The 25,720-nt window shown below is 47.0% G+C and overlaps 1 protein-coding gene and 2 non-coding genes across 3 annotated transcripts; all 3 read left to right on the top strand.

Moving 5' to 3' along the window:
• Positions 1–142: 142 nt before the first annotated feature.
• LOC135819585 (uncharacterized) lies at positions 143–25,720 on the top strand. The gene is made up of 18 exons (XM_065332823.1): positions 143–802; positions 2,904–3,005; positions 3,298–3,435; positions 5,643–5,786; positions 6,963–7,058; positions 8,218–8,362; positions 8,558–8,593; positions 9,542–9,653; positions 11,124–11,188; positions 11,417–11,550; positions 13,236–13,464; positions 15,636–15,944; positions 17,494–17,541; positions 18,722–18,791; positions 19,131–19,232; positions 21,119–21,201; positions 22,454–22,535; positions 24,796–25,720. Exons 1-18 carry the CDS (start codon positions 416–418, stop codon positions 24,818–24,820), a joined length of 2,307 nt encoding a protein of 768 aa, XP_065188895.1. The 5' UTR covers positions 143–415; the 3' UTR covers positions 24,821–25,720.
• On the top strand, positions 4,538–4,608 carry Trnag-ccc (transfer RNA glycine (anticodon CCC)). The gene has a single exon. It is a non-coding gene; the product is annotated as a tRNA-Gly (tRNA).
• Trnag-ccc (transfer RNA glycine (anticodon CCC)) lies at positions 4,910–4,980 on the top strand. Its single transcript has one exon. It is a non-coding gene; the product is annotated as a tRNA-Gly (tRNA).

Raw genomic sequence — 25,720 nt, 5'->3', positions numbered from 1 at the left:
TTCTTTCTATTCACGCCACAACGCCTGTCACAGTTTGTAGAGTTTCTGGATTCCACTCAAGGACCAGAGTCCCTCCCAACACACAGGCCCAGGGTTTGAAGTGCCCCGTTCACGTGATGCAGCCTGCCTACTCAAGAGTCTGCATGTGTGTCAGTGTCAGTGATTTGTAATCATTTTTCCCCATTCATTGCGCTCAGCGGCATGAGATGATCGACTCGTGTCGTGGATCACGGTGGACTGGAGGAACGAACAGAACGATACTGTCTAAATGTGGTGAAAAGGAGAGCTACTACACTACTGAAGTAGAGAGAAACCAGAATCCCAACTGGCCTAATAAGCGCTACCGATAGATTTACGGGCTGCCTTCCTTGGCATTCCTTGCTGGGAGCGCTGGAGACGCTAACAGCTAGGAAAGATGCTGTCCGAGGTATGGGAGTTCGTCAGCGAGACATTTTACTACATCTACTCTGCTGCAGTGTTCGGAATATTCTCCGTGCTCCTGGCTACGCTTGGCTTATTCGCTCTCTACAAACTAGTCGGTTTCCAGAGTGTCGGAGCGGCGGGTGTCACCCTTGTCAAAGACTTCTATACGACGGTGAATGAGAAGCGAAGGAGGCTTCGGATTTTCTCCAAGCCCGGTGGTGCAACGTACGCAGAGTGCTGGGACAAGGTGAACTTACAGCCTCTCCTGCTTATAGAATGGCTGCACGCGAACTGCCCAGACCACTGGCACACGTGGGTGGCCAAAGCTGTCAGGAAGGAGCTAAATGAACTTCTGATCAAGCAATCAGCGGAGAAAAAGGTGGGGCACATTTCCAGTAGCGACTGCAAAGTATTTTGGAGTAATGTTAAATATGTGTGCAGCTGGAAGTACGTTTATAAAAGCAATCCCGCCAATCATGATCCATAGCCCGGAGGCGGTTGCCCTATCCTATCCACAATTCGCAATTTCAATTATTCATTGCAAACAATGCACATAGTTTCAAAAAAATATTGCAAACCTAGTCAACTCCAGTCGTGCAGTGCAAGGCCTGGCAGGGTGTGGACCACTAGGCAATAGTGCCTACTTGTACATACATGTGCATGTAACTCCGACATAACCTTTTCATAAGTTCGAGGGAGTGGAAACGAGTGCCGTGTTTTCCAGAGTATAGGCGGCACTGTAACCACCAGTAACCCCCCCCCCCCCCCCTGTAACCACCAGTAACCCCCCCCCCCCCCTGTAACCACCAGTAACCCCCCCCCCTGTAACCACCAGTAACCCCTCCCCCCTGTAACCACCAGTAACCCCCCCCCCCTGTAACCACCAGTACCCCCCCCCCCTGTAACCGCCAGTACCCCCCCCCCCCTGTAACCACCAGTAACCCCCCTGTAACCACCAGTAACCCCCCCCCCCCTGTAACCACCAGTAACCCCCCCTGTAACCACCAGTAACCCCCCCCCCTGTAACCCCCCCCTGTAACCACCAGTAACCCCCCCCCCTGTAACCACCAGTAACCCCCCCCCCCCCTGTCGGTGTGGCTTATACATGTAGTACGATGGTCAAATTAATAACGGTGATAACTAGAGTAGATGTCTGTACTCGTGACAAACATATCTACATGTACATGCGGCTTATAGTCCAGTGCGGCTTAGATTCCGGAAAATAGGTATCATTGCCAACTCCCACTACATTGGCCTCTGTTTCCTGTCCATGGGTAGGTGGGATAGAAGAAATGAAAATAAAGGTGGGCTTTGTAATTAACATCAAGCACCAAAACACGCAACAACTGACAACCGTTTTCCGTGGGCCAGTGATGTGGAGTGTTCTCAACAACCCAGGCACCCTAGCTCATGAAGCCTAGTAAGCCAAGCCGGACGTGTGTCAGTGTGGGTTGTTCATGCCCAGTGTGACACTGCGTCATTGGACTTGCTAGACTGCGTTCGAATTCATGTCCGAATGGCAAGAGAATAGACCAAAGAAAGGTTTGAAGATGTGACTCAGGGAACAGCAAAAAATACGATTGGTAAACATATCTTGCCAGCATCTTCTATTCGACTTTGTAATTCCTTGCCGGACAAATTTCAAGTTTATTCGGTCTCTCCAGCAGAGCTCAGAGTCACCGGCCAAACGGATTGCAATCACTGAAGTCTACTGAAGTCTAGTGAAGAACAACACAGCCTTTTTAAAATGCCCGGTCCGCGCATCAAAGCTAGAGTACTCACACGGTGATAAATGCAGCGAGCTTTGCACAAGAGCAGATAACTTTGACGCGGACCAGAAGGAGTGCCCAACCAAGCCGGGGTGAGGGAGCATAGCGCGTTTTGTAAAAGTACCGCATTTTCCGGGGTGTTTGCCGCACTTTAAAAAAGAAACGAAATACCTCAAAATCGCACCTGCGGCTTAGACTCCGAGTGCTGGATGTGAATCAACCAGCACTCCATGCATATAATGCATGTATGGTGTCATTCAGCTACTTTTCCTGTACTGCAATCCATCAGTGTACTATATGTAGCACAGAGCTTCTACATGTTGTCAGTTCTGAGTGAAGGACGAACTTGGCAACCTTTGTGGACCTTCAGTCTTGCATCTCAACTGTTTTTAACCATTGGAAACATCTTGTATGTACCTATAGTGCTATACCCATTATTAAAGTCAGATTACTACAAAATTCAAAGTCTGACGGTTGCTTTTAAACACTGAATGTCAACAAAAATACCAATTATGGATTAGAAAGGGGGGGGGGGGTGCGGCTCAGACCCCGGTGCGGTTAACACCCCGGAAAACACGGTACATGTAGGTGTGAGAATGAATTCTGTACTGTTAGGCCAGTCTGCTTTGGTTTCTGCAATTGAGTTCCATCATACTAGTACATGTAGTACATTGTTCTCCTGCTCTGCTGCTGCTGCTGCTGCGTTGTTAGGTTGCGTGGAAGATCAGTCTGGACGGAATGAGTAGTGGCTCATGCATGCCCGCTGTCAACGATACACAGCTTCGCTACGAAGGAAACTCCCGAGATACACTGGTACGGCACAATTTGAAGAGAGTGGCGCAAATTGCACATGGCATTAGAGGCCTGTAACTGATGAGTAGCCTCTGTTCAGTTAAGTTTGTGTTCAGACAAATGGTGCAGCGCACGTGAAAAGGGTGCTTAGCTGCATTTGACTGAAACATCTTTCCCTCAAACTAGTGAATATCATGGTGTAGCAGTGACACATGTACCTGCAAGATGCAATGCACTAAAAACCTGCTCATTTTAAGTCAAAATGTTCCGCACGTGTTCCAATTTTCCACCGTTGTTTGTCTTGCGACTGCAGGTGATCACTGCTGAGCTCAACCTGTGGAGTTTGGATGGTGTTGCACCACTGGTGTTTCTCTGCACATGTATGGGTCAGTACAAGGGTAGTGTCAGCCAAGTCCAGGCCGGTGTCACCGTGCGCAAGCTGCAAATGAAGGTAACTTACCGATGGCTTTTTTTGCATTGCTGAGGATTTCCGATTGAGTTTTATCCTGCTCTGAGCGGCTACGCACCTACTCTATAGCAGGAAAATTTCGGACAGAAAGTATTTTCGTACGATTTCGTTCACGGCCTCTTTTTGTACTAAAATTAATTCCGTACTAAAATTTGTTCCTGTGAAGTTATGTACACAATACATGCGCACGATACAATTATACCCAAGAGTGCATAAACTGCTTATGGACTCTTCACTCTTGTTATACCGCATGCGAACACGTGCATTTAGCATGCAGCACTGTATGAAAATAAAATCCGTACGAAAGGTCCAAATTCGGCTTTGTCCGAAAATGTTTCCGTCCGAAAAGTTCCTGCTATACAGTGTCTAAAGAGTTCGTAGACCCCAGAGTGTACAGGCATACATCACAAGGCTTCCAGCACTGGGTACTTGTTTTTTTGTCAGCGATATTCAAACTTCTTACATCAGTACTGTAGTCACGTCGTATTATACACACAGGTGGGTGCGATCATGAGGCATGCTTCAGAGTGTGTACAAAGCAATCACGGACCTGCCTACACAGTTGTATGGCATAACGGTGGGTTATTCCGACTTATTCGTGACCTTGCAGCCTTTGGATAATATGACGGTTGGATTTCCCTGTTACTCAACCAATGAATCTTTTTTTGCGATGAGATGCATGATGCGACGCGAACTTGCGAAATACCGTTCACCGAAGAAGTCAGCGATTCTACGTTGCCTTGCTGATATGGTTCAAAGATCAATACTGGCGAGTGCGTCACCGTGGCAGTCGTGTGGCTGGTTACAACATTTACAAATCTACAAGGAACTCTTGAACAGTATAACTTTGTACAACTTTTCTGCAAAGAAGGTCAAAGTCGTACATCGCATCGTACGTCCCATCGGAAAATTTGAGACAGTTGCGGCATGAGCTGCGCAATATATGCGTTGTGGGGATTTCCCGTTTTGGTTTTTGACTTTGTTTATGTGTCCTATTATATAACGAACCATCTCCTATGTATGTATGTATGTGGCTGCTAATATAAATAATATTATATTCATTAGCCAGAGCATTCCCACCAAAGCGCCGTTGGTGTAGTGGTATCATGCAAGATTCCCATTCTTGCGACTCGGGTTCGATTCCCGGACGGCGCAGATCTTTTATCTTTTTTGTAAAGTTTTTTTCTGTCTTGAACTGTTGAAAGATCCCGTCAAAGCTGAAAGATCCGGTCAAAGCCGTACATCGCATCGTACGTCCCATCGGAAAATTTGAGACAGTTGCATGAGCTGCGCAATATATGCGATGTGGGGATTTCCCGTTTTGGTTTTTGACTTTGTTTATGTGTCCTATTATAGGAGATGGTTCGTTATATTATAACGAACCATCTCCTATGTATGTATGTGGCTGCTAATATCAATAATATTATATTCAGTAGGCCAGAGCATTCCCACCAAAGCGCTGTTGGTGTAGTGGTATCATGCAAGATTCCCATTCTTGTGACTCGGGTTCGATTCCCGGACGGCGCAGATCTTTTATCTTTTTTGTAAAGTTTTTTTCTGTCTTGAACTGTTGAAAGATCCTGCTTATTGGATTGATATTAGGGAGGTTCCGGAGTACGATTTTTCGTGCCAAAATCCGTAGAGGCGCTACGGATTTTTTATACGTCGTTTTCGAGCAGTGAAATGTTCCGAAGTACGGAACTTATGTGTTTGCCGTCATTGTCTAGGTTACGATCGCAAACACGTCACATTCCCGCGCTATGCCTTTTATTTTGAAAAATTGTACCGAAATCAAAACTTCCCGCGGAAAATCGATGTTTCTCGTTCCAAATTTGTACGCGAAAAATCTTTCTGCACCCGATGACGCAAAATCTCCATACGAAACATGGTTCGTATGAAAGCCAGTCCACACGGATTCTCCGTGCCGAAAAATCGTATGGAGCACGCCTGGAAAAAATCCGTAGCGCCCATACGGATTTTGGCACGGAAAATCGTACCCCGGAACCTCTCTATTGAATTATTGACATTGAAGCTGGTCAGTGAAATCTGATCTCATTTTAAAAAAATTAGCCTGCTCAAACGAGAGCGCAGGTCAAGAGCTGCACAGCGCCCGTTGCTAGTGGCTCGCGTGATAGGATCTCCCAGAGCTGCACTCTGCATTGACATCACACTGCCCATTTTGTGTTTAGGTCCAGCTGAGAATATCGCCCTACAAGCCCCTGGATAGTAAGGCAGGCAGCGTTCCAAGGTTTTCGTATGAACTGACAACTGTGAAGCTGCACGCGCTCAGCACCACACCGCAACTCCTTAGTGGAGCCCTGCTGCACAAGAATGTAAGAAGCGGGTCAATTACATAATACTTATCATGTATTTGTTTGACAATAGGGCCATGTGGTGTTGTTTACAAAGATTGCCACAGAGATCTGCAAATAAATGATGTCGACGCCAAACTATCTGGCACCACGCTGCCTGTCAATATCCACTGCATGGCTGCAGTTACTACCATATTTCCCCGATTATAAGTCGCACCCCCACTTTTAGGTTTGACCCATGTTGTTTCAATCTATTCACCGATAAGTAGGATGTCACACTTGATTGCAAGGCACATCCCCTTCTTTGCCCTTGAAGTTTAGTGTGAAAAGGTGGGACATATTTTCGGGGAAATACGGTTGGCAACGCTCTTGTTGTGTGCAGTACTTACCGTACAGCCTGCCTGTGCTGAGTGCGCACATGGGCTATACCAGCTCTGGTACTCATGCCTTCATGGCTACACTGTTCTGACATGTACCAGCCCATGTTGCCCCCCCCCCCCAGTGCACACTCACAGGCAAGCCGTATAGCCGTCGTGTTGTTTGCTATGCACGTGCATGGATTACTGTATACTGTAATTTCACACATTTTCGGTGTACTTTTATTTTCGGTACTTTCGGTGCGCCTGTTTCATACCTAAAATTTCAATACACCGAACAAACACTAACACACATAATCCAATAGGGAACTGCTTCTATATACCGAAAATTTCTGTTCACCTAACCTGGCCTGTTGCCCTCATACCGAAAATATTGAGCACCGAAAATTTCTGAAATTAGAGTATTGTACAATGAGTTTGAGCCAGGGTACTTGCAGCTCAGTCTACGTGTCACCGAGGCTGCATGACAAGCCCAGGTAACCACAATCAGTACAGTTCGATAAGCACATACATATACTCATACATGGTCGCATCAAAGAGTTTGTGGACAAGCCGTTGGTTATCCACTCTCATTGTAATATAAAAAAGTATTCTTTCTAGACCAAAGAGTGGCATATTCGATAAATAAAGATAGAAATATTAACGATACTTCTCCAGACGTTTCGTTGTTCTGAACAACATCATCAGTGGATAAAGAATCATTGTACTGCTTTTGCAATGATGTGCATGTACAGTGCTGCCCGTACAGTACTGGTACAAGTGGATGACTGCCAGTACAGCATTTGATTCTCAATTTTCTCCGCACTGTGATCGTCTCCAGGAGGAAGTAAAGCTGAAGGCGTTCCTCACGTCCGCCTTCGAAAAGGTGCTTGAGCTGTGTAATGTCAAGCTGGTGCCGCCACAGCCAGAATCGTCTGTAAGCAAACTAAGAATCATTTCTTTTGCATTTAAAAATGATAATAGAGAGGTTACGTATAACGTGATTACGTTAGTAAAAACGTAGTCGATCTACGGAAAGTCTTACGTACACTGCATGCGGATCTGTGTTCTGCCAGACGGAGTTTTCAAATCACGTAGCTGCCCTTGATAACTCGGAACGCGGCCGGGTCAACCTGAGGAGAGTCATACAATTTGTACCCCAATCCACATACGGAGCACCTCCGTTATCAGAGCCCTATCTACATACTCTACGTACACAACGTTCCGCAAGTGGAATGCAAACTCGCGAATTTACGGGTTTTCCCTGTCCACTAACGTAAAGTTGCTCAACTTCACGTAGTGCGGAACCTCTCTATTAATGAGTCACCGTTTGCATGCTCAGAACATCTGTCAATGACTTTTTCCAGTGTCTAGCAGTTGTGGTATTTTCAGTGTTTGTGTGTGTGTGTGTGTGTGTGTGTGTGTGTGTGTGTGTGTGTGGTGTGTGGTGTGTGTGTGTGTGTGTGTGTGTTTGTGTGTCTGTGTATCTGTGTATCTATTGGCACAAGGAGAAGGACTAGATAACATCCGAGCCATGTCATTGTCGCTCTCTGGTTGTCGTATGCAGCCAAACTGTAACAAAATCTGAAACTTGGTTGTAGTTTTCTTCAAAAGTCTCCCATCATGGTCCCACAGTGCTGGCAATTCAGCTGTGAACTATAGACGATTGAAACAATAGGCAATGCACCATGACACTTGCCGAGCCAGTGATATAGAAAGGGCAAGGGACAAGTTTATACGAACTATGAGAAAAAAATGAGGAGATGTGTTAAAGCTAGGTGTCCGGTCATTAAAACTTAATGATCTGACACCTAGCTTTAACACGTCTCCTCAATTTCCTAATAGCTCGTATTCACAGAGACATATCTGTACTCTGTCAGTTTGGTCCCTAACCGTCGCACTTTGTGACTGTATTGTAGTGTGACTAGCCGTCACTGCACTTTGTGACTGTATTGTAGTGTGACTCGTACTGTCTGGTTACAGTGGTGGACACTTTCTCATTACTTGTGTCTATTTGTCCATTCAGTCTCCTTTCAATACGCTAATATTCTGTTTCTTGCTCCTGTGCTAACATGTGATGTCCCATGCATTCGTAGAGGTATTCAAACCAATTGTTGGAAGAGCAGCTGGCTAGCCTGTCCAAGGTGCGGCCGCTCTCTCGCTCACAAACATCCCTGAACCAGCAACCGATTGGCGGTGGGATGTCTCTAGACCTCCTTCCCAAGCAACTAGTCGTGGAAGGTAATGAGTTCTGAACATACATTATCTGTCAGCATGTGTATTTGACAGCATTCCGGATACTGCTCCAGAGCATTCGAGGAGAAGCACTTGGCGTTTGTAGTTTGTGCTGCCCAAACATTGCTGGAATTTTCACTGCCTCTTCCTCCTGCTGAAATACCGATCGTCTGTCATTGTTCTAATCCATTTTTGCTCCAGTGGTTGAAGGACATCGTCTCTGTCGGAAAGGAAAAGGTATGTAGAGCTGATCCTCACTTTGGCAGAGAGTTATACTTACTTACTATTATCATTCCCTTGTGACTGGTATCTACTATTACTGGCCAGTCAAACTGTGGCTGAAGTGCTTACGATGCATTCGGGTCTGTTTCAAGTGGCCCTGTGATAGTATAGGGTTGCCATGGAGGCCAGCCGGCACCATTATGTCTCTTTTGGACCTACTGACCAGCTACTATTTTTTCATGTGACAGGTTACAAAAAGAGGCAGGATGTTTTTCAGTCCACATAATGCCAGCTACTTTGAAGAATCCCAGTTTGTTGGATGTTTGTACGCTATTCCAAATTGAGAGATGTCTGTTTGTTTGTAGGACTAGAGAAGTACACCAGGCATTGTTTGCCGATTTACAGGTTATCAGATCTCCTTCACCGAGTCGATAACTGCCACCCCTCCAAGCCACCTTAACAACTGAATCTATACTTCCTACAGTATGAGGTAGACGATGTTCTTATTGAATCCTCGTGGGATACTATTGAAGGTTTGATTTCTGATGGAGGTTCATACTGTTGAGTACGAACAAGGACGATTACTCTCCAGACACAACGGACAACGGGAACAGGTTAACTTTGTGAGGTGGGAACGACATTCTTTAGGGAAGACGAAGAGACTCAGACAAAGACGAACGGAACGACTACATTGTGGAAGAGAGAGACAAGAGAGAGAGAGAGAGATCAAGTGAGGGCGGCAAGATATAGGGCCTGGGTAGCTATGGCAAATATGGGTGTGCAAGTAGCTGCCCAGGCCAACGGAACAAAAGGTGACAAAAGCAGACGAAAGGTGAGTACGAGGGTGCATGCAGACCAGCTTGGAAAAGGTTGTACAACGTATGGGAGGAGGTACCTAACAATACCATTCAAGCATATAGCAGTGAATTTTGTTTTCATTCTGTGTATTTGCAATTTGCTTAGACTACAGCGATTCATTCTGTACATTAGAAGTTGATTCACCGGATCAAAAGCCTCAGAACACCACCATCGTCCGTAAGGCCACCTCGCCAGAGTGGAATGAAGCATTTGTCTTGTGAGTACTATGCCGTGAGTGGACGTATACTACCAAGCAGCTTAATATATTATCTTATTGCTCTTCAGGGCAAAGCAGTTGGGTTGGCAACACAACTATATTGTCACAGTTGCATGTTCGAAAACAACTCAAACCTTGTGCAACAGGGAGTTGTAGTTATTCTTATACCTCTCTCATGTTCTCTTTCCCTCCATCCGTCCCGTCCATCCTCCCGCTATCCATTCATCCACCCACTAGGGGTGAAACAATTAGTTCGAATATTCGAGTATTCGTTCGAAAATTTCAAACGAGCGAGTATTCGAAATTTTGCACTCGATCGTTTTTTTTTTTTTTTTTTTTTTTTTTTAGAATGGGCATTTCATTTTTCAAAAACTTCTGTTGTACCGCTCATCGACTGGTATGCATGCGTGTTGCATGCCTTTGAGTCAGTATTTTATGACTTCGACGATGCGATCACCACGGCAAGTAACGTTAGTTTGTTATGAGATAATGAAAGTACTGGTGAAAATCGTTACTCTACACTCTGTACAAGACGCTGGCGACTTTTGTTCTATGTTCACAGATAATTTCTTCCGAATTGGTCGAGAACTCACAAATCTAGCGCTTTCGAATTTTGATAAAATACTCGAAATAATCGGATACTCGATCGAACATTATGAATGAGTGATCGGTTGGTCAAAATAGATACTCGTTCACCCCTACCACCCACCCATCAATCCACCCATACATCCATCCATCTATCAACCTATCCACCCATCCACTCATCCACCCATCAACCCACCCATCCATCCAGCCATCTATCCATTCATCTCGCTACTAGTCTATCTATCAATCTATCCATCCATCCAACCATCCATCCATTCAACCATCCATCCATTCAACCATCCATCCATCCATCCATCCATCCATCCATCCATCCATCCATCCATCCATCTATCTATCATCCTCCTGGCACCGTCACCCACTGCTGTACACTGCCTCCCCAACACCTCTGTCCGCGCTTTAATACTCACACCCGCCTGTTGCCCGCCACCCTCCTGACACTGCCACCCGCCTGGTGTCTCTCTCCTAACGCCTTGGCCCGCGCTAGATTTCTCCCAATACCTTACGCCACCAGACTTGGCACCCACCTGCACATTTGTTTATGCCTGTGACTCTATGTGTATTAACCATACTGCTGGGTAGGTCTCAGTACTATCAGATCAGTTGTCTGATGATTGCCTAGCGTGATGAAATTCAGAGTTTCAACTTACAACCAACCTGAATGTTCTCCGCCGAGTCTGCTATGTACTAAGCTCTGTCTCTGACATGGAGCACTCTCTGCAGCTCGGGGATCAGCGGAGTTATGTACTGGTATTTACATGTCACATGTATTGTATCTATCTACTTTCTGTACCTCTCTTTGTGTACTTTTTCCCCAGCTGTTTCTCATCCTGCAACTCTCCCTTGTGTTATCCTCTGTCCATGCAGTGATCTGGGTGACGAGAGTACGTGTCTGACGGTATCTGTTCATCATCATGATGTCATCCGGAAGAGTAAGCTGGCATCACGGTACATGTACAAGCTGATGATGATGTCATTGATACCAAGTAGTTGCCACTGGTCACAGTACTCTGAAATGTGATAACTGCTTCCAGTTCCAGCACACTTCAGTGATGACAATTCATGCATCTAAACTTCTTTTCGTGACATGCCCGAGATCATGATTGAGTCATTGTCACTCATCAGTCGTGTTTGTGCTGATTTGCTTATCGTCTTTTCAGATGAGTTTCTAGGTCGCGCAAAGCTGATGTTGAACAATGTTACGGATGAGAAGGGCCTCACGAAGACACTGTTCTTGGAAGGGAGGAGTGTGGAAGGTGATATTGACCCGCAGACCGGCAGCGTAACAATACGAGTGAGTAGAATTCAGCAGCAGCAATCGTCACAGGGGGGGGGGGGGGGCTCAACCAATTTACGAATACTGTAAAACAGTGACAGAACTCCTCTACGGAGAAACGTGTCTAAGCTGACCGCTCAAGGGACCTCACGAATGTGGATCTTACAAATGTGGTCCCTCTGAAGAAGTGGTCTCCATATCTAGGGTCATTTGCCTGAAGAAGTGGTCTCCTTATCTAGGGTCATTTGCCTGAAGAAGTGGTCTCCTTATCTAGGGTCATTTGCCTGTAAATTACATCCCTTGGTCCCAGTTGCAGTGGCATTCCAGGGCGAGTGGCTGCCTTATCAGATTGGTCACATTGACAGGTTTTTTCTGCACTTTATTTCTGTATTGTACAGGGGGCCATAGTCTGTATTGTGCAGGGGGCCATAGTCTGTATTGTATGGGGGGAGGGGGGGCATAGTCTGTATTGTACAGGGGGCCATAGTCTGTATTGTACAGGGGGGCCATAGTCTGTATTGTACAGGGGGGGGGGGGGGGGGGCTAGTCTGTATTGTACAGGGGGCCATAGTCTGTATTGTACAGGGGGGGGGGGGGCATAGTCTGTATTGTACAGGGGGCCATAGTCTGTATTGTACAGGGGGGCCATAGTCTGTATTGTACAGGGGGGGGGGGGGGGGCATAGTCTGTAGTGTACAGGGGGCCATAGTCTGTATTGTACATGGGGCCATAGTCTGTATTGTACAGGGGGGGGGGGGCATAGTCTGTATTGTACAGGGGGCCATAGTCTGTATTATACAGGGGGCCATAGTCTGTATTGTACAGGGGGACATAGTCTGTATTGTACAGGGGGCCATAGTCTGTATTGTACAGGGGGCCATAGTTTGTATTGTACAGGGGGCCATAGTCTGTATTGTACAGGGTGGCCATAGTCTGTATTGTACCGGGGGGGGGGGGGGGGGGGCATAGTCTGTATTGTACAGGGGGGGGGGGGGGCATAGTCTGTATTATACAGGGGGCCATAGTCTGTATTGTACAGGGGGCCATAGGCACATTTTTTTCTACTAGGTTTCCACTCACAGCATGCTCTGTTGTCTTGTCAAAACTACTCTAGTCCTTTTGGAAAGCAGCATTGCAGAACCTTTTCTAGTATCGCCATGGAGAGTACTTGCCGAGTCATAGCTGCAAAAATGCCACGTTGCATGCAGGAAGAAAGCAGAGAGATGTGAACTATGCATAGTCTTTGCGCCATTTGGTTTTGCGGGGCATGTCCACTGCAACCCTTGCGCACAGCATACTAGCAGTAACTGCTATGCTGACAAGTTTGTGGAGTTGTTTGTACCTGCCAAATATGGGACAAGTTGCCCTGCAAAAAATGGCTGCAGCCCTGTTTTATGCACATGTGCCATGGTTGTATAAGTTACATGTACAGTCAACTTGGCTAATAACGACTGCGGATATAACGACAATTCGCGAATAACGACAGAAATTCCATGCCCAGAGCAAAGTCCCATCCAACTGTAACACATATAATGGGACTTCGGGTATAACGACACTTCGCGAATAACGCGAAGTTGACTGTACTGGTTTGTCCTGCATCCCAGGATTATAACAGTGGTGTACAATATGAATTGGATCTATAAGTACTGCTTTACCCTGCCCTCCCCCCCCCCCCCCCCCACTTTTCCTGTGTGCATGTTTAGGTTCAGCGCAAGAGCATACCACGGTTGAGCAGGATCAAACGCTTCAAATCAACGCCGTCGGTGGCTGTATCGTCACAAAGCCTTCGCGAGTTCAAGCGCTCCTCCGGCACCAAGCCGCTGGATCTGAATCAGAGCGCTCCTGCAGTATCGTTATCAAATGCCAGTACTCCCGGATCGCCGGAAAACAACGAATCTCCCAGGGGAAGACTGCTTGGGCGCATGCTTGCAGGTAGGATGGAAAATGCTCAATGTGCACTCCTGTTCTTGAAGATATTGAACAGAACCTTCTCTTTAAAAAGGGCTCAGTAAACCTGAGTAAATCCCTATAGAGGTTTGCTGGTGGTTGCCAAAAGTCAAACCATTTTCTTCTGTCTGGTGTTTGTGAGGGTGCACAGCTCATCCAGATAAAGATGGGATTGAGTAGCGCTGCATGTGTTCATTTGTCATCCACCGGGGTTTCTGTTATTGTCAGGTGTGTACCATATTTGTCGGAGTATAGTGCGCACCTTTGTATAACGCGCACCCCCAATCTTCATTGAAGTACATGCATTTCATATTCGGAGCATAGTGCGCACCTGCGATTTAGGGCCTAAAATAGCACATCTAAAGTGCGCACTATACTCCAGAAAATACGGTAGATGTGTTGACCTACTGATACACACAACCACTGATCATCTAGTGTGACTGTGACTGTGCAATGTGACTGTGCAATGTGAGCCTTGTCATCAACATACATGTAGCCTGTGTGCCTGTGAAATCCATCACGGTAATGTGGCTGTTGTGGAGGCACATGCGATGTGTGTGTTTCACACGATTGCCGCCGTAAGCATGAGCCTGTGTCTGTGTCTGTGTCTGCTGGTATGATTGCATAGCACTGTGCACTATGCTGTGCGAGTGGTTGACACTCACTCATAGCACTATGCGGCCTTCTTGCAACTGGTGTGCCATACATAGCAACTTGGCACCACTTGTGCACCGTTCGACACTGGTCGGAAGTGTGATATGTATGTGCCCTACTCTGGCGCCTGTTAGTCTGCAAAACTCTGCATGTATAAAAGGGTTTGCAGATCAAAGTTTGGAACTTCTTGTGAGCCACTTCTCATCAGATTAGATCTTCCCTACGGACGGGCTAGAAGAACAAGACTTTAGTTATGGAGTAGAACTAACTGCTAACTAACTGCTAATCTTCTACTGGCATTTTGCTGACCTGAACATACACCGTGTCTAGTGCTGTGTCATGTTGCAATACTGTTAGTTCAATGCCTTTGCCAAGCTAGTAGCCATTGCTGTATTATTGCTGTGTGGATCCTACCACAGCTACAGGACTGATGAGGAGTACCTGTCTTAAGCAACCGATGTCAGGAGGAACAACCTAGATAGAAAGACCACCTCTCTATAAAGACCACCTGTCTATCAGTAATAGAGACCACCTCCCTATAAAGACTTGTTTTCTCTGAACCATGGACTGGTTGCTTAAAGGGGAAGTATACCCTAAAATCAAATTTTCACCAGTTGTAGTCTTCGGGGTGCTGAGTCGAATGGTCTTGGTCCGAGGAAGCTGAGACGCTCCCTTCCTACTTGAATCCCAATCGAACTCGCGCACTTCCACCGAAACTGGGTGACTGCGCCCTACTAGATGGGGATTTGTATGCAAAATGTCACTAAAAGCGCCATTTCGTTCTTATAAAAGCACGGATGACCGCGATTGGCCCATATGTTGTAGTCTTTTGGACGCTGAGTCGACTGGTTTTGGTCCGAAAAGGCTGCGATGCAGCGTTCGGCCCTTATTCCCAATCGAACATGGTTGAACAAGCGGTCACGTGCTCCTGCGTACACCAGTCAGCTGGTCACCGTGCCTGCAGGGTACAACTTACTAGCCTGTTTGACCTTTTTTGGGTGCAGTCCTGTCACTCGAGTTGAACTCGAGTTGAACCTTGGTGTGAAAGTTGTCGCCTGCTGGCGCGGTGACCAGGTGATTTGGGCACCCAGGAGCACGTGACCACTTGTTCAACCATGTTCGATTGGGAATAAAGGAGGAACGCTGCATCGCAGCCTTTTCGGACCAAAACCAGTCGACTCAGCGTCCAAAAGACTACAACATATGGGCCAATCGCGGTCATCCGTGCTTTTATAAGAACGAAATGGCGCTTTTAGTGACATTTTGCATACAAATCCCCATCTAGTAGGGCGCAGTCACCCAGTTTCGGTGGAAGTGCGCGAGTTCGATTGGGATTCAAGTAGGAAGGGAGCGTCGCAGCTTCCTCGGACCACGACCATTCGACTCAGCACCCAGAAGACTACAACTGGTGAAAATTTGATTTTAGGGTATACTTCCCCTTTAACAACAGGTATGACTGTTGTATTGTGTTGTGCACTGGTTGTAACCTTGTGCATCTGTAGCGGAGTTTGCCAACCGAACCCGCTCCGAGTCACCCGCGATCAACGTCGAGTCGCCTTCTGACGGTACCGAAGACGAGCATGTGACTGTCACACGCGCTTCCGAAGGTTCCGCGGTGTCGCGACAGGCCAAGCACTCGGTGACGTACGAGATGGACGGCGTGGAAAGCGTGGAAGGCGGTGGTGGTGATGACGACCAGACCGACTATTCAGCGCCGGCAAGCAATGGCATAGCCCGGCATGGCCAACACTCACCCAGACATCACCACCGACCAAGACCACTCTCCGCTGACATGGCCATGTCCACTGGTGGTAAGGTTTCTACGTAGAAGACCATCAATTATAATTTTTGATAAGCAATGATGCCAGTATGAGATAGTGGTACTCACTTTGGCGGTATTTTGTTATAAGGAACTAGGTTGCTCCCCACACTAGAGCTTACGCTTTTCCTGGCGAATACCAGAGATGCCAGAGATGCCAGTTAGCATTAATTGGTACATGTGCAGAGTAGTTGTGTATTCATGTCACTGTTACGTGTAGATGTAGTGATTTTGATGCTTCCTTGTGACGATTTGAGCAAGTTACTGTACCGTTGAACCTGGGATAAACGATCTCTGGTATTACTATTAGCGACCACCTGATTTTGAGGGCCTACTTTCCATGCACCGAAAGTTCTGCATAGAAACTTCACTGCAAACAGCGACCACCTGCATTGTACGACCGTCGGCCGATGTTTAGTATACAAAGTGCCATCTCTGACCTGCATAGTAGCCACAAGTGCTGTCCTGCCTGGCAGGCTTGACTGCGACAGGGTTGAAGTGCGCTCAGAAGCGAGTGCAAGCAGTCAACGGAATTGACAAGTGACAGTGCAGAGTGCAGGGTGCGCTACAGGCACTTAGTGAGATGTGAACACTCATGGATGCTTCATGTGCATGAAAGTGTTCTATGTACAACACCTGTCAATGTGAGTACAGGTCGTCCCCCGTTAATACGAGTCCGGTTAGTACATAAACCCCGTTAGTACATAAGAAATCTCAAGTCCCGGACGAAACGTGGTCACTTCCATACAAATTGTGTCGGTTAGTACATAATTCGTTAGTACATAAACCCCGTTAGTACATAACATTTCTCCGGACCCACATGCCACCTACCTCAATAGTACATAATTTGTTGGTCTGTTGGGCTTCCAGTGGAGGCACATCGTGTTCTAGTTTCTACTGGTGGACGCAATTAGCTCAGAAATCAGAGCGGACATCACAAACTGACAAAGCTCTGTTTATCCCCGAGTGACTGTACAGGCATGGCGACTGGGCAGGTATCATGTAAAATTTCTGGTCTTACAGTAAAACTGTAGAATCTTCGCTGACTGTGACCGTTATAACATAATTTTTATGTTATATCGAGGGAATCAAGAATATCTCGCTCCCTAGTCATGGCAGCAAGAAACACTCTGAAAAGTTGAAAAAAGTGAAAAATTCAGATACACAAGCAAGATATGTACACTTTCGTTTAGTACATAAACCCCGTTAATACATAACATTTGTCAAGTCCCAGAGATTATGTATTAACGAGGGACGACCTGTACATGGAAGTATGTGCGTGATTCGGGATGCCATGAATATATGGGACCTTGTTCTAAAGACCACCTGTCTCAATGACTGCTTTTGCTGGCACCATGGGATGGTCGCTTCAACCAGGTTTTACTGCATACAAGTATCTGTCGCCCATCGCCATTTTAGACCTGCGGCAGCTTACTCCGTGTATACTTGTTGTGTGTGTGTGTGTGTGTATGCGTGTCTGTATGCATGTGCACGTGCACACACATGCACGTAATGTTATGTGTATTGTGCTATGTGTTCAGATTTGCTCGGCTTCTCAGACGGCAGCACAGCAGATCGTATGAGCAGTGGTAAGATGCATGCTGTGTGCCTTTGGTCTCTACTGACCTACATGTATCTAGTCGGTATGAGTGGCTGATACAAGACATAGGAGTGAACTTCTATAGGGCTTGAAATTGAGGACATAACAAGTCAACAAATAACAACTTTGGAGTCAAATAAATTGGATCCACTCTGACCATAGCAAAGAAGATTATCTGATAGGTAGGCCCCTCGTTTTACACTCCGGTGTGACTTTTGTTTCCTACCAGGAGTGAGTCCCCGACCGAGAGGGTTCAGTCCAGTACTACCCGCAAATGTGTCACCCTACGGTGAAGTAAAACCACCCAAACATGGTATAGGTCCATTCAAACACGGAATCCAAATGGATCCAAACGTTAGCATTGTCATGACTCCTGTGTGGCTGTGACTTAGCACTTTCAAGCCCTTTTTAACATACAGCTGTTGAGTTCTTCGTACAACCAGTGTTTGTCTCATCAGCACGGTGCAGTAAGAAAGGTGTGCCTTGGGCAGCATGTACATATTTCCCTTGCCTCACTTGCCTCAGTGTAGAGCCATTGCATAGACATTCCATAGCACCTAAGTTACTTCCAATGCTAACCAGCATATTTGTTTTCTGAAAAAGTTAGAAAAATGTCTGAAGAGCATAATTTTCAGCATTTTGTGTAGCTAAAGTTTGCTTTGGTCATATCTCTTTCCTTTCTTGCAATTCTATGAAAACTAATTACTTAAACCTGGACAATAAATACAATAACAGCTAGAATGCCAATATTCCAAAACAGGCATTCTACATGCTGGTTCCAAGTCATGTACACTCAAATACTGTGAACCGAGAAGCGATCTGGAACGTTTGCGATCTTTGCGATGGGTGTTAACTTGCAATGTAAGCCGGTGCGTTAAAAACGATGAATTTTACTCCAATCGCAAACATATCCGGGTGCAACGTTTTCCTGTGCTCGCAAATGGCAAACTAAAACCGGCGGCTTCTCCGAGTTCAATACAATCATGTGTAGCCATCATACCCTTGCTTGCATGCACCCTGAAAATACATCTCTGAGTCCATGGGTGTGATAGTTTGGTCATTCTTCCTAACTGCTGCCACGTGGCAGTGGGACTTTGGACGATGATATTAGTGATGATGCCATTTAAGGTTTTGTTGCTGGTGTTTTCCTGTTTTGTTGGTTTCTATAGCATCCGGCATGTCTGGTGTTCCCCATGACTTCTCAACATTGGTGATCGAGACAGACGACGATCCTCCCAGGTAACATTGCCTAACGTTGCCCCCCGGTGATTTGCTGTGGCCATCACCCAGCTGAAGTTGTGGCCGCTTTGCAGTCGTTGTGCTTGCCAGGACCCCTAAGTTGTTAGTACCCGCACAACTAGCTATTCCGTGCCATATTTCTGTATTGAATAGTATTCTTGTGGGTGTGTGTGTGTGTGTGCGTGTGTGTGTGTGCATGTGTGTGTGTGCATCTGTCTGTGTGTGTGTGTGTGTGTGTGTGTGTGTGCACGTGTGCGCGCGCGTGTGTGTATGTGTGTGTGTACATATATGTGCGGGTTGCCGGTATTTCCACTTCTGTCCGTTTCATTGGATCACCAGACACTTTCTCATTCCTTCGGGTGCTAGCAAGCGTACCCTACCCGTCAAAGGCCAGAAGCTTCACATCTACAACAATCACGTCTTTGTTGCAACTCGCTTCAGGTACATACACTCACACGACTATGCTCAGGTACATACACTCACACGACTATGCTCAGGTACATACACTCACACGACTATGCACACGGGCACAAGCACAGGTACATGCACACACACATGCAGCTGACAAGTATGGACCTGGCTATAAGGTTAAGGCATGTACTATTTGAAACGCAATTAATGTAATGTCTAGGACAAAATTGGAGACGTATCCAATTTCGAAAAAAAGGTGTCAGCACCGACGCAATCCACAGTAAAGTAAGCCAATTTAGTAACCGAACGTTTTTGTTCCCTTCTCATCATGGGCAAGTACAGGGAATAATGGAAAAATGTCAAAATACAGCAATTTATAGAGCTACAGCAAAAGCATAGATCGAGCGCCCTCCTACTCTGACCAACCCCCCCCCCCCCCTGTGAGAAAGTGGGGGCCCCTACTAATTTGTCGATTTTTTTGTGTTTCATGCCATTCAACGAAAATGCAGTCGATAGTCACTACTAGAGGGTTCATAAAGGCACATTTGTCTTGGGGTTCGCCCCGTAAGTTGCATTTTGCATTGCAAAACAATGTTGGAAAATGGAAATGCGTTCCGGGGTAACCGTTTCCGCTACTGGCACCTGCCATCGTGTACTACTCTAGCATGCAATGGACAATGTATAGCACTGGTTAAAGGGGAAGTTAAGGCAAAAATTAAAATTTCACCAGTTGTAGTCTTCGGGGTGCTGAGTCGAATGGTCTTGGTCCGAGGAAGCTGAGACGCTCCCTTCCTACTTGAATCCCAATCGAACTCGCGCACTTCCACCGAAACTGGGTGACTGCGCCCTACGAGATGGGGATTTGTATGCAAAATGTCACTAAAAGCGCCATTTCGTTCTTATAAAAGCACGGATGACCGCGATTGGCCCATATGTTGTAGTCTTTGGGACGCTGAGTCGACTGGTTTTGGTCCGAAAAGGCTGCGATGCGGCGTTCCTCCTTTATTCCCAATCGAACATGGTTGAAGAAGCGGTCACGTGCTCCTGCGTACACCATGATGTACCAGTCAGCTGGTCACCGTGCCTGCAGGGTACAACTTACTAGCCTGTTTGACCTTTTTTGGGTGCAGTCCTGTCACTCGAGTTGAACCCGAGTTGAACCTTGGTGTGAAAGTTGTCACCTGCTGGCGTGGTGACCAGGTGATTTGGGCACCCAGGACCACGTGACCGCTTCTTCAACCATGTTCGATTGGGAATAAAGGAGGAACGCTGCATCGCAGCCTTTTCGGACCAAAACCAGTCGACTCAGCGTCCCAAAGACTACAACATATGGGCCAATCGCGGTCATCCGTGCTTTTATAAGAACGAAATGGCGCTTTTAGTGACATTTTGCATACAAATCCCCATCTCGTAGGGCGCAGTCACCCAGTTTCGGTGGAAGTGCGCGAGTTCGATTGGGATTCAAGTAGGAAGGGAGCGTCTCAGCTTCCTCGGACCAAGACCATTCGACTCAGCACCCCGAAGACTACAACTGGTGAAATTTTAATTTTTGCCTTAACTTCCCCTTTAAACAAATAGCTTTTTACTGGCCTAGCGCAGTTGTTAGGTGTGTTTTATCAGGACTCAATCGTCACTCTGTACGCATACCATGTTCTCATTCCCTGTAGTGATACCCCGGATTGATACCCCCTCCTCCTCCTCCTCCTCCTCCCCCGCCCCCCACACACCCCGTGAATGATGTCCTGTACTGATACCCTGTAGTGATCCCCCTCCTCCTTCCTCCCTCCCGTAAGGATACCCCGTAGTGATACCCCATAGCGCCCCCCCCCCCCCCGTAGTGATGCTGTGTACTGATACCCTGTAGCGATACCCCATACTGGAATCTGGTACTATCCCATCTGCTGTATGTGCTACAGTGCTCGCCAGGAGGCTAGTCGACGCTGTGCAGCCTGTGCCAAAGAAATCACTGGCTTTGGCAAGCAAGGATATCGGTGTCGAGGTAATTCCAGCTGAGATTCATGATTGCGTTGTCTGCTATGATTCTAAACATGGTCATGCTGCTGTCATTGAGTGAGTCCTGGGCATACCCAATACGATTACTTCACACATAATTATACGTGGCTGATGTTGTGGGCACAATCCCCATGGATCTGGCCTGCGTTCTCGACGCAATGTTGGTTCATTCGACTATAATGTGCCTTTATGCAATGAGTCAATGACACTTCCAATGTTTGTATGTGTGTGTGTGTGTGTGTGGTGCCAGCTAGTTCGGTTGGTGGGTACACTTATGCCTGATTGTGTTGGGTCTGTTGCCAACGGGCTCGGCTACATGAAGGTGTAATGTTGTACCTGCCACCTTTGTTGGTTCCAGGGTTCATATACTTTCTATTTGAAGTATACATACCTGTTAACCATGGACTGCTTCTGGCTAGATTAACTCTTGTGTAATCAATGGTGCTAGTGAAGCTAATATCAGATCCACTCTGATTTAGCCACCCACACTAGTAGCACGTATTACCTTCACTGGGGGCAGGGGTAACTGCAGTTGGATCCCAGGACGGATACCCTGATGCCGTCAATCATTTTCTGCACCTTGTCCTCACCCACTTACTGAGGTGTGGTGAGCCCATAAGTGGGATCATTTTCAAGTCCACCCAGAGTTTTGGGGATTTCAGGGGGTGTCGGCCGTTGGGCGGTTCAATAGCCAATTGAGTCATCTTTCCAAGATTCCTTTTGAGTCTCTCTCCCCTCTCCCGGGGAGACCCACGTGACCAGTTTTGGCAGTGTGCAACAAGTACAAGTACAAGTGTGTGTGTGTGTGTGTGTGTGTGTGTGTGTGTGTGTGTGTGTGCTCGCGAACTGCCCTGCAAACGCCCGCAACATGGTCCCAAGAAGCGCTGGCGGGATGTTGTGTCCTCGGGCTTTGCTGTCATCGGTTTACCTGAAGCGGACTGGTATGACACAGCGCAGGAGAGATCCACCTGGTTTCAGTGTTGTCGACAGAGGGTCGAGAAGGAAGCCCCAGACATCCCGTGCCCCAACTACCGCTGTGACAGAGTGTTCCGTCGTCCTGGTGACCTCAAGCGGCATGCGCCATGCTGCAGATTTCGAGTTTAGAGCCTCAGCGTGAGGAAGCCATCGCTATCATTGCTACGGCAATGGGCGTTCAAGGTTCAAGGTGCGCGTGCGTGTGTGTGCGTGTATGCGTGTGTGCGGCGTGCATGCGTTCATGCGTGTGTGTTCATGCATAGACTGTGGCCTGGCATGTCATAAGAAGTGTCACTGTTTCGTGGATAGTGCGTGCCCAAGAAGCTCAGTTAGCTCCATGAAACTGTGAGTGCAGGTTTCTACTGTGATGGTATTGCATAACTCTGACTTAGGCACTCCGGAGAAGTGCATGACAATAGCTGGGGACGTGGAGTTGATACTTCATCCACTCAGTGTACACTTATTTCTTGTTTATTCGGGCGATCCGGGGCTGAACCCTGCCCATAACGTTGCAATGCCCGTAACTGTGAATTATGTACGTTTAACCCATTGAACGCTGATGACGTCTATAGACGTCATTGAAAATGCCCCCATGCGCGGGATGACGTCTATAGACGTCATGGGATATATAGTGATTTCTGGCACTGTCTGATGTGTAAAAGCACTGTTAGTCAGTTGGATCATGATCCTGCCTCTTGTACGATAGGTCGTTAGTTCGAATCTCGCTTGGAAACACTACGCGTCTTTTTTTCTTCTCTTTTCAGCGATCTTTCAGCTGCAATTTCACGCATTTGGCGTATTTCACGCAATTTGAGCAAACTTGCGTCCCCTATTGTGAGGCGCTATTCTTTTTGGGGACTGTATCGATTCTGTCACCCTGTGGTTGATATCCTTTCCAAAATATTTGAGGACCCCAGTTGCCAGAACCCTGGAGTTTTAGAACTTGCTATTGGCCCTGTTTTTAGCATTTTATATGCAGAGTGCCATAGGCAAGGCCCAGTAGCGCTGAATGGTTAAATCAGGAAGGGACAGAGAGATCTGGCATATGATGTCACTATTTCCACAAAATTGGCAAAGAGTAGTAATATTTCCACTAAACTCACCCCGGGGTGCCCGGTAGACTGAGGTGACCGTGACTTTGAGTTTGAGACCAGGATAAGGGAGCCTGATATGAGTGTGCCACACAATTGAAGCACTCTACCATCCTGAACATCCTCTGTTTGGTCGCTGATGTCAGGATGTTGGGAAAAAAGACTGATTGCCTTCTATACACCTGGAGACGAAATTACAGCCAGGTGGAAGATAGGGAGGAAGGCATGTGTGATCCTTGCCTTGTGACCCTCCTTGCCTTGTGACTCTTGCCAGGCCACAAATTCAAAAGTTACTATGGGTCGCACGGCAAAATCCACCAACTTCCAAGCAGGACTAGATCCTGGTACCTCTTGTTTCTCAATCATGGTCTTAGCCCAGCCCACTGTGCACCCCCCCCCCCCCCCACACACACACACACCTGTACTAGTGTACTGTACTCCAGTGCTGGCAACTGAAATCCAACCCCTCAGCTGTGCGCTCACATCCCAAAGGCCCAACACGGGATCGTAAAACTACGAAATAGAGACCGCCAGAATGTGAACGCACCGCTTAGGGGTTGGGTTTCAGTTGCCAGTACTGTACTACTAAAAGTATTGTGCAAGTCACTTCTAGATGTGGCCCACTCCATCAAGTCACTTCTAGATGTGGCCCACTCCATCAAGTCACTTCTAGATGTGGCCCACTCCATCAAGTCACTTCTAGATGTGGCCCACTCCATCAAGTCACTTCTAGATGTGGCCCACTCCATCAAGTCACTTCTAGATGTGGCCCACTCCATCAAGTCACTTCTAGATGTGGCCCACTCCATCAAGTCACTTCTAGATGTGGCCCACTCCATCAAGTCACTTCTAGATGTGGCCCACTCCATCAAGTCACTTCTAGATGTGGCCCACTCCATCAAGTCACTTCTAGATGTGGCCCACTCCATCATGTCACTTCTAGATGTGGCCCACTCCATCAAGTCACTTCTAGATGTGGCCCACTCCATCAAGTCACTTCTAGATGTGGCCCACTCCATCAAGTCACTTCTAGATGTGGCCCACTCCATCAAGTCACTTCTAGATGTGGCCCACTCCATCAAGTCACTTCTAGATGTGGCCCACTCCATCAAGTCACTTCTAGATGTGGCCCACTCCATCAAGTCACTTCTAGATGTGGCCCACTCCGTATTTTTCCAGTTATAAGTCAACCTTGTATGACTTAAACAGCGAATTAAAAAGGGGTAGTCAACCTACAACCGGGTGTTCAACTACTCCCACCTTCCAACCCGGCAAATATTTAGATTTTGATAAAAACGATTCAAAGCCTCTCAATTATTTTGTAATACTTGAAGTATAAATATAAGAATAATACTACTATTGATCATATTGATACATGTATTGATCCGGTAAGTCGAGGCCTGAAGCATTGGGGTCGACTCCTAACCGGTGCTGTAAAGTTTCAGTGCCACAAACATACAGGGGCATAATGTTCTTCACTCACCACGTCACATTCTGTTTGGTTTTGATCCCAGAATCTACTGGGAGATGCCTCTGTGAGCTGCAGTGGCCACAGTGCTGGTCACAGTCACGGTGGACCTTCTTCTGTCTGACGAACTATTACTTACGAACTATTACTTGTCGCTTGATTGCTCCCGAGATGCTGATGTGCTGTGGTGGTGGTTGCTGGCAACCGGTTAAAATCCCATCTGCGGTCAAGCAGAGGCAACTGGCACAACCTAGCCCCTGCACTGAAGACATTCAGCTAATAGGAATCCTTGCATAGTAGGTACACGGTGGACCTAATTTCGGCACTGGTTATCAGAAGTCAAGATCTTTATGGGCCTATGGGCCAACTGGAATTGTGCAGCGGATTGATTCAGACTGCTCTCCTGAATGCATCCCACCAGGTTCATCTGGTTGTGCCACTAAGTGCTGTTCCATTGTGGACAGTCATGGTTCACTTGACATGTGTTAAGCCTGCGATCGTACCCTACCGACGACTAGAGAGTGTATTCTGGACTATTCTATGCACTGCCTAGGTCACCCTAATCCGGCTCTACCCTAGGTCACCCTAATCTCTACCCTAGGTCACCCTAATCCAGATCTAGCCTAGGTCACCCTAATCCGGCTCTACCCTAGGTCACCGTAATCCGGCTCTACCCTAGGTCACACCCTAATCCAGATCTACCCTAGTCTGCTTGCTTTTCTGTACGTGCTTCAATGCTGCTATGTTTCTTACCAGATTTGACGCTAGCTGGTCTTTGGGCCTAAATGCATATGCTGTGTACATCGAGCGCTGCTAGATAGCTAGATATTGATATTGATCTTCAGGCTTTTGCTAATTGTCCGACTTTTATTACCTACCCCAATGGAACGCACGATTTAATCATCTGAAATTCTAGGCATATTTACGATGTTCACCGGCACGATTCAAACTGATCTAGTTTACGGAGTGGA

The sequence above is a fragment of the Sycon ciliatum genome, chromosome 1 (assembly GCF_964019385.1).
Source record: "Sycon ciliatum chromosome 1, ocSycCili1.1, whole genome shotgun sequence".
Lineage (NCBI taxonomy): Eukaryota > Metazoa > Porifera > Calcarea > Leucosolenida > Sycettidae > Sycon > Sycon ciliatum.
Note: the sequence above shows the minus strand (reverse complement) of the source record. Positions and strands in the feature narration are given on the sequence as shown.

Bases quoted from the DNA above. Each gene is read 5' to 3' on its own strand.
- LOC135819585 (XM_065332823.1), top strand. From the start codon at position 416: ATGCTGTCCGAGGTATGGGAGTTCGTCAGCGAGACATTTTACTACATC. The intron at 3,436-5,642 runs GTAACTTACCGA...TTTTGTGTTTAG, and splicing joins TGCGCAAGCTGCAAATGAAG to GTCCAGCTGAGAATATCGCC. The intron at 9,654-11,123 runs GTGAGTACTATG...CTGTCCATGCAG, and splicing joins TGGAATGAAGCATTTGTCTT to TGATCTGGGTGACGAGAGTA.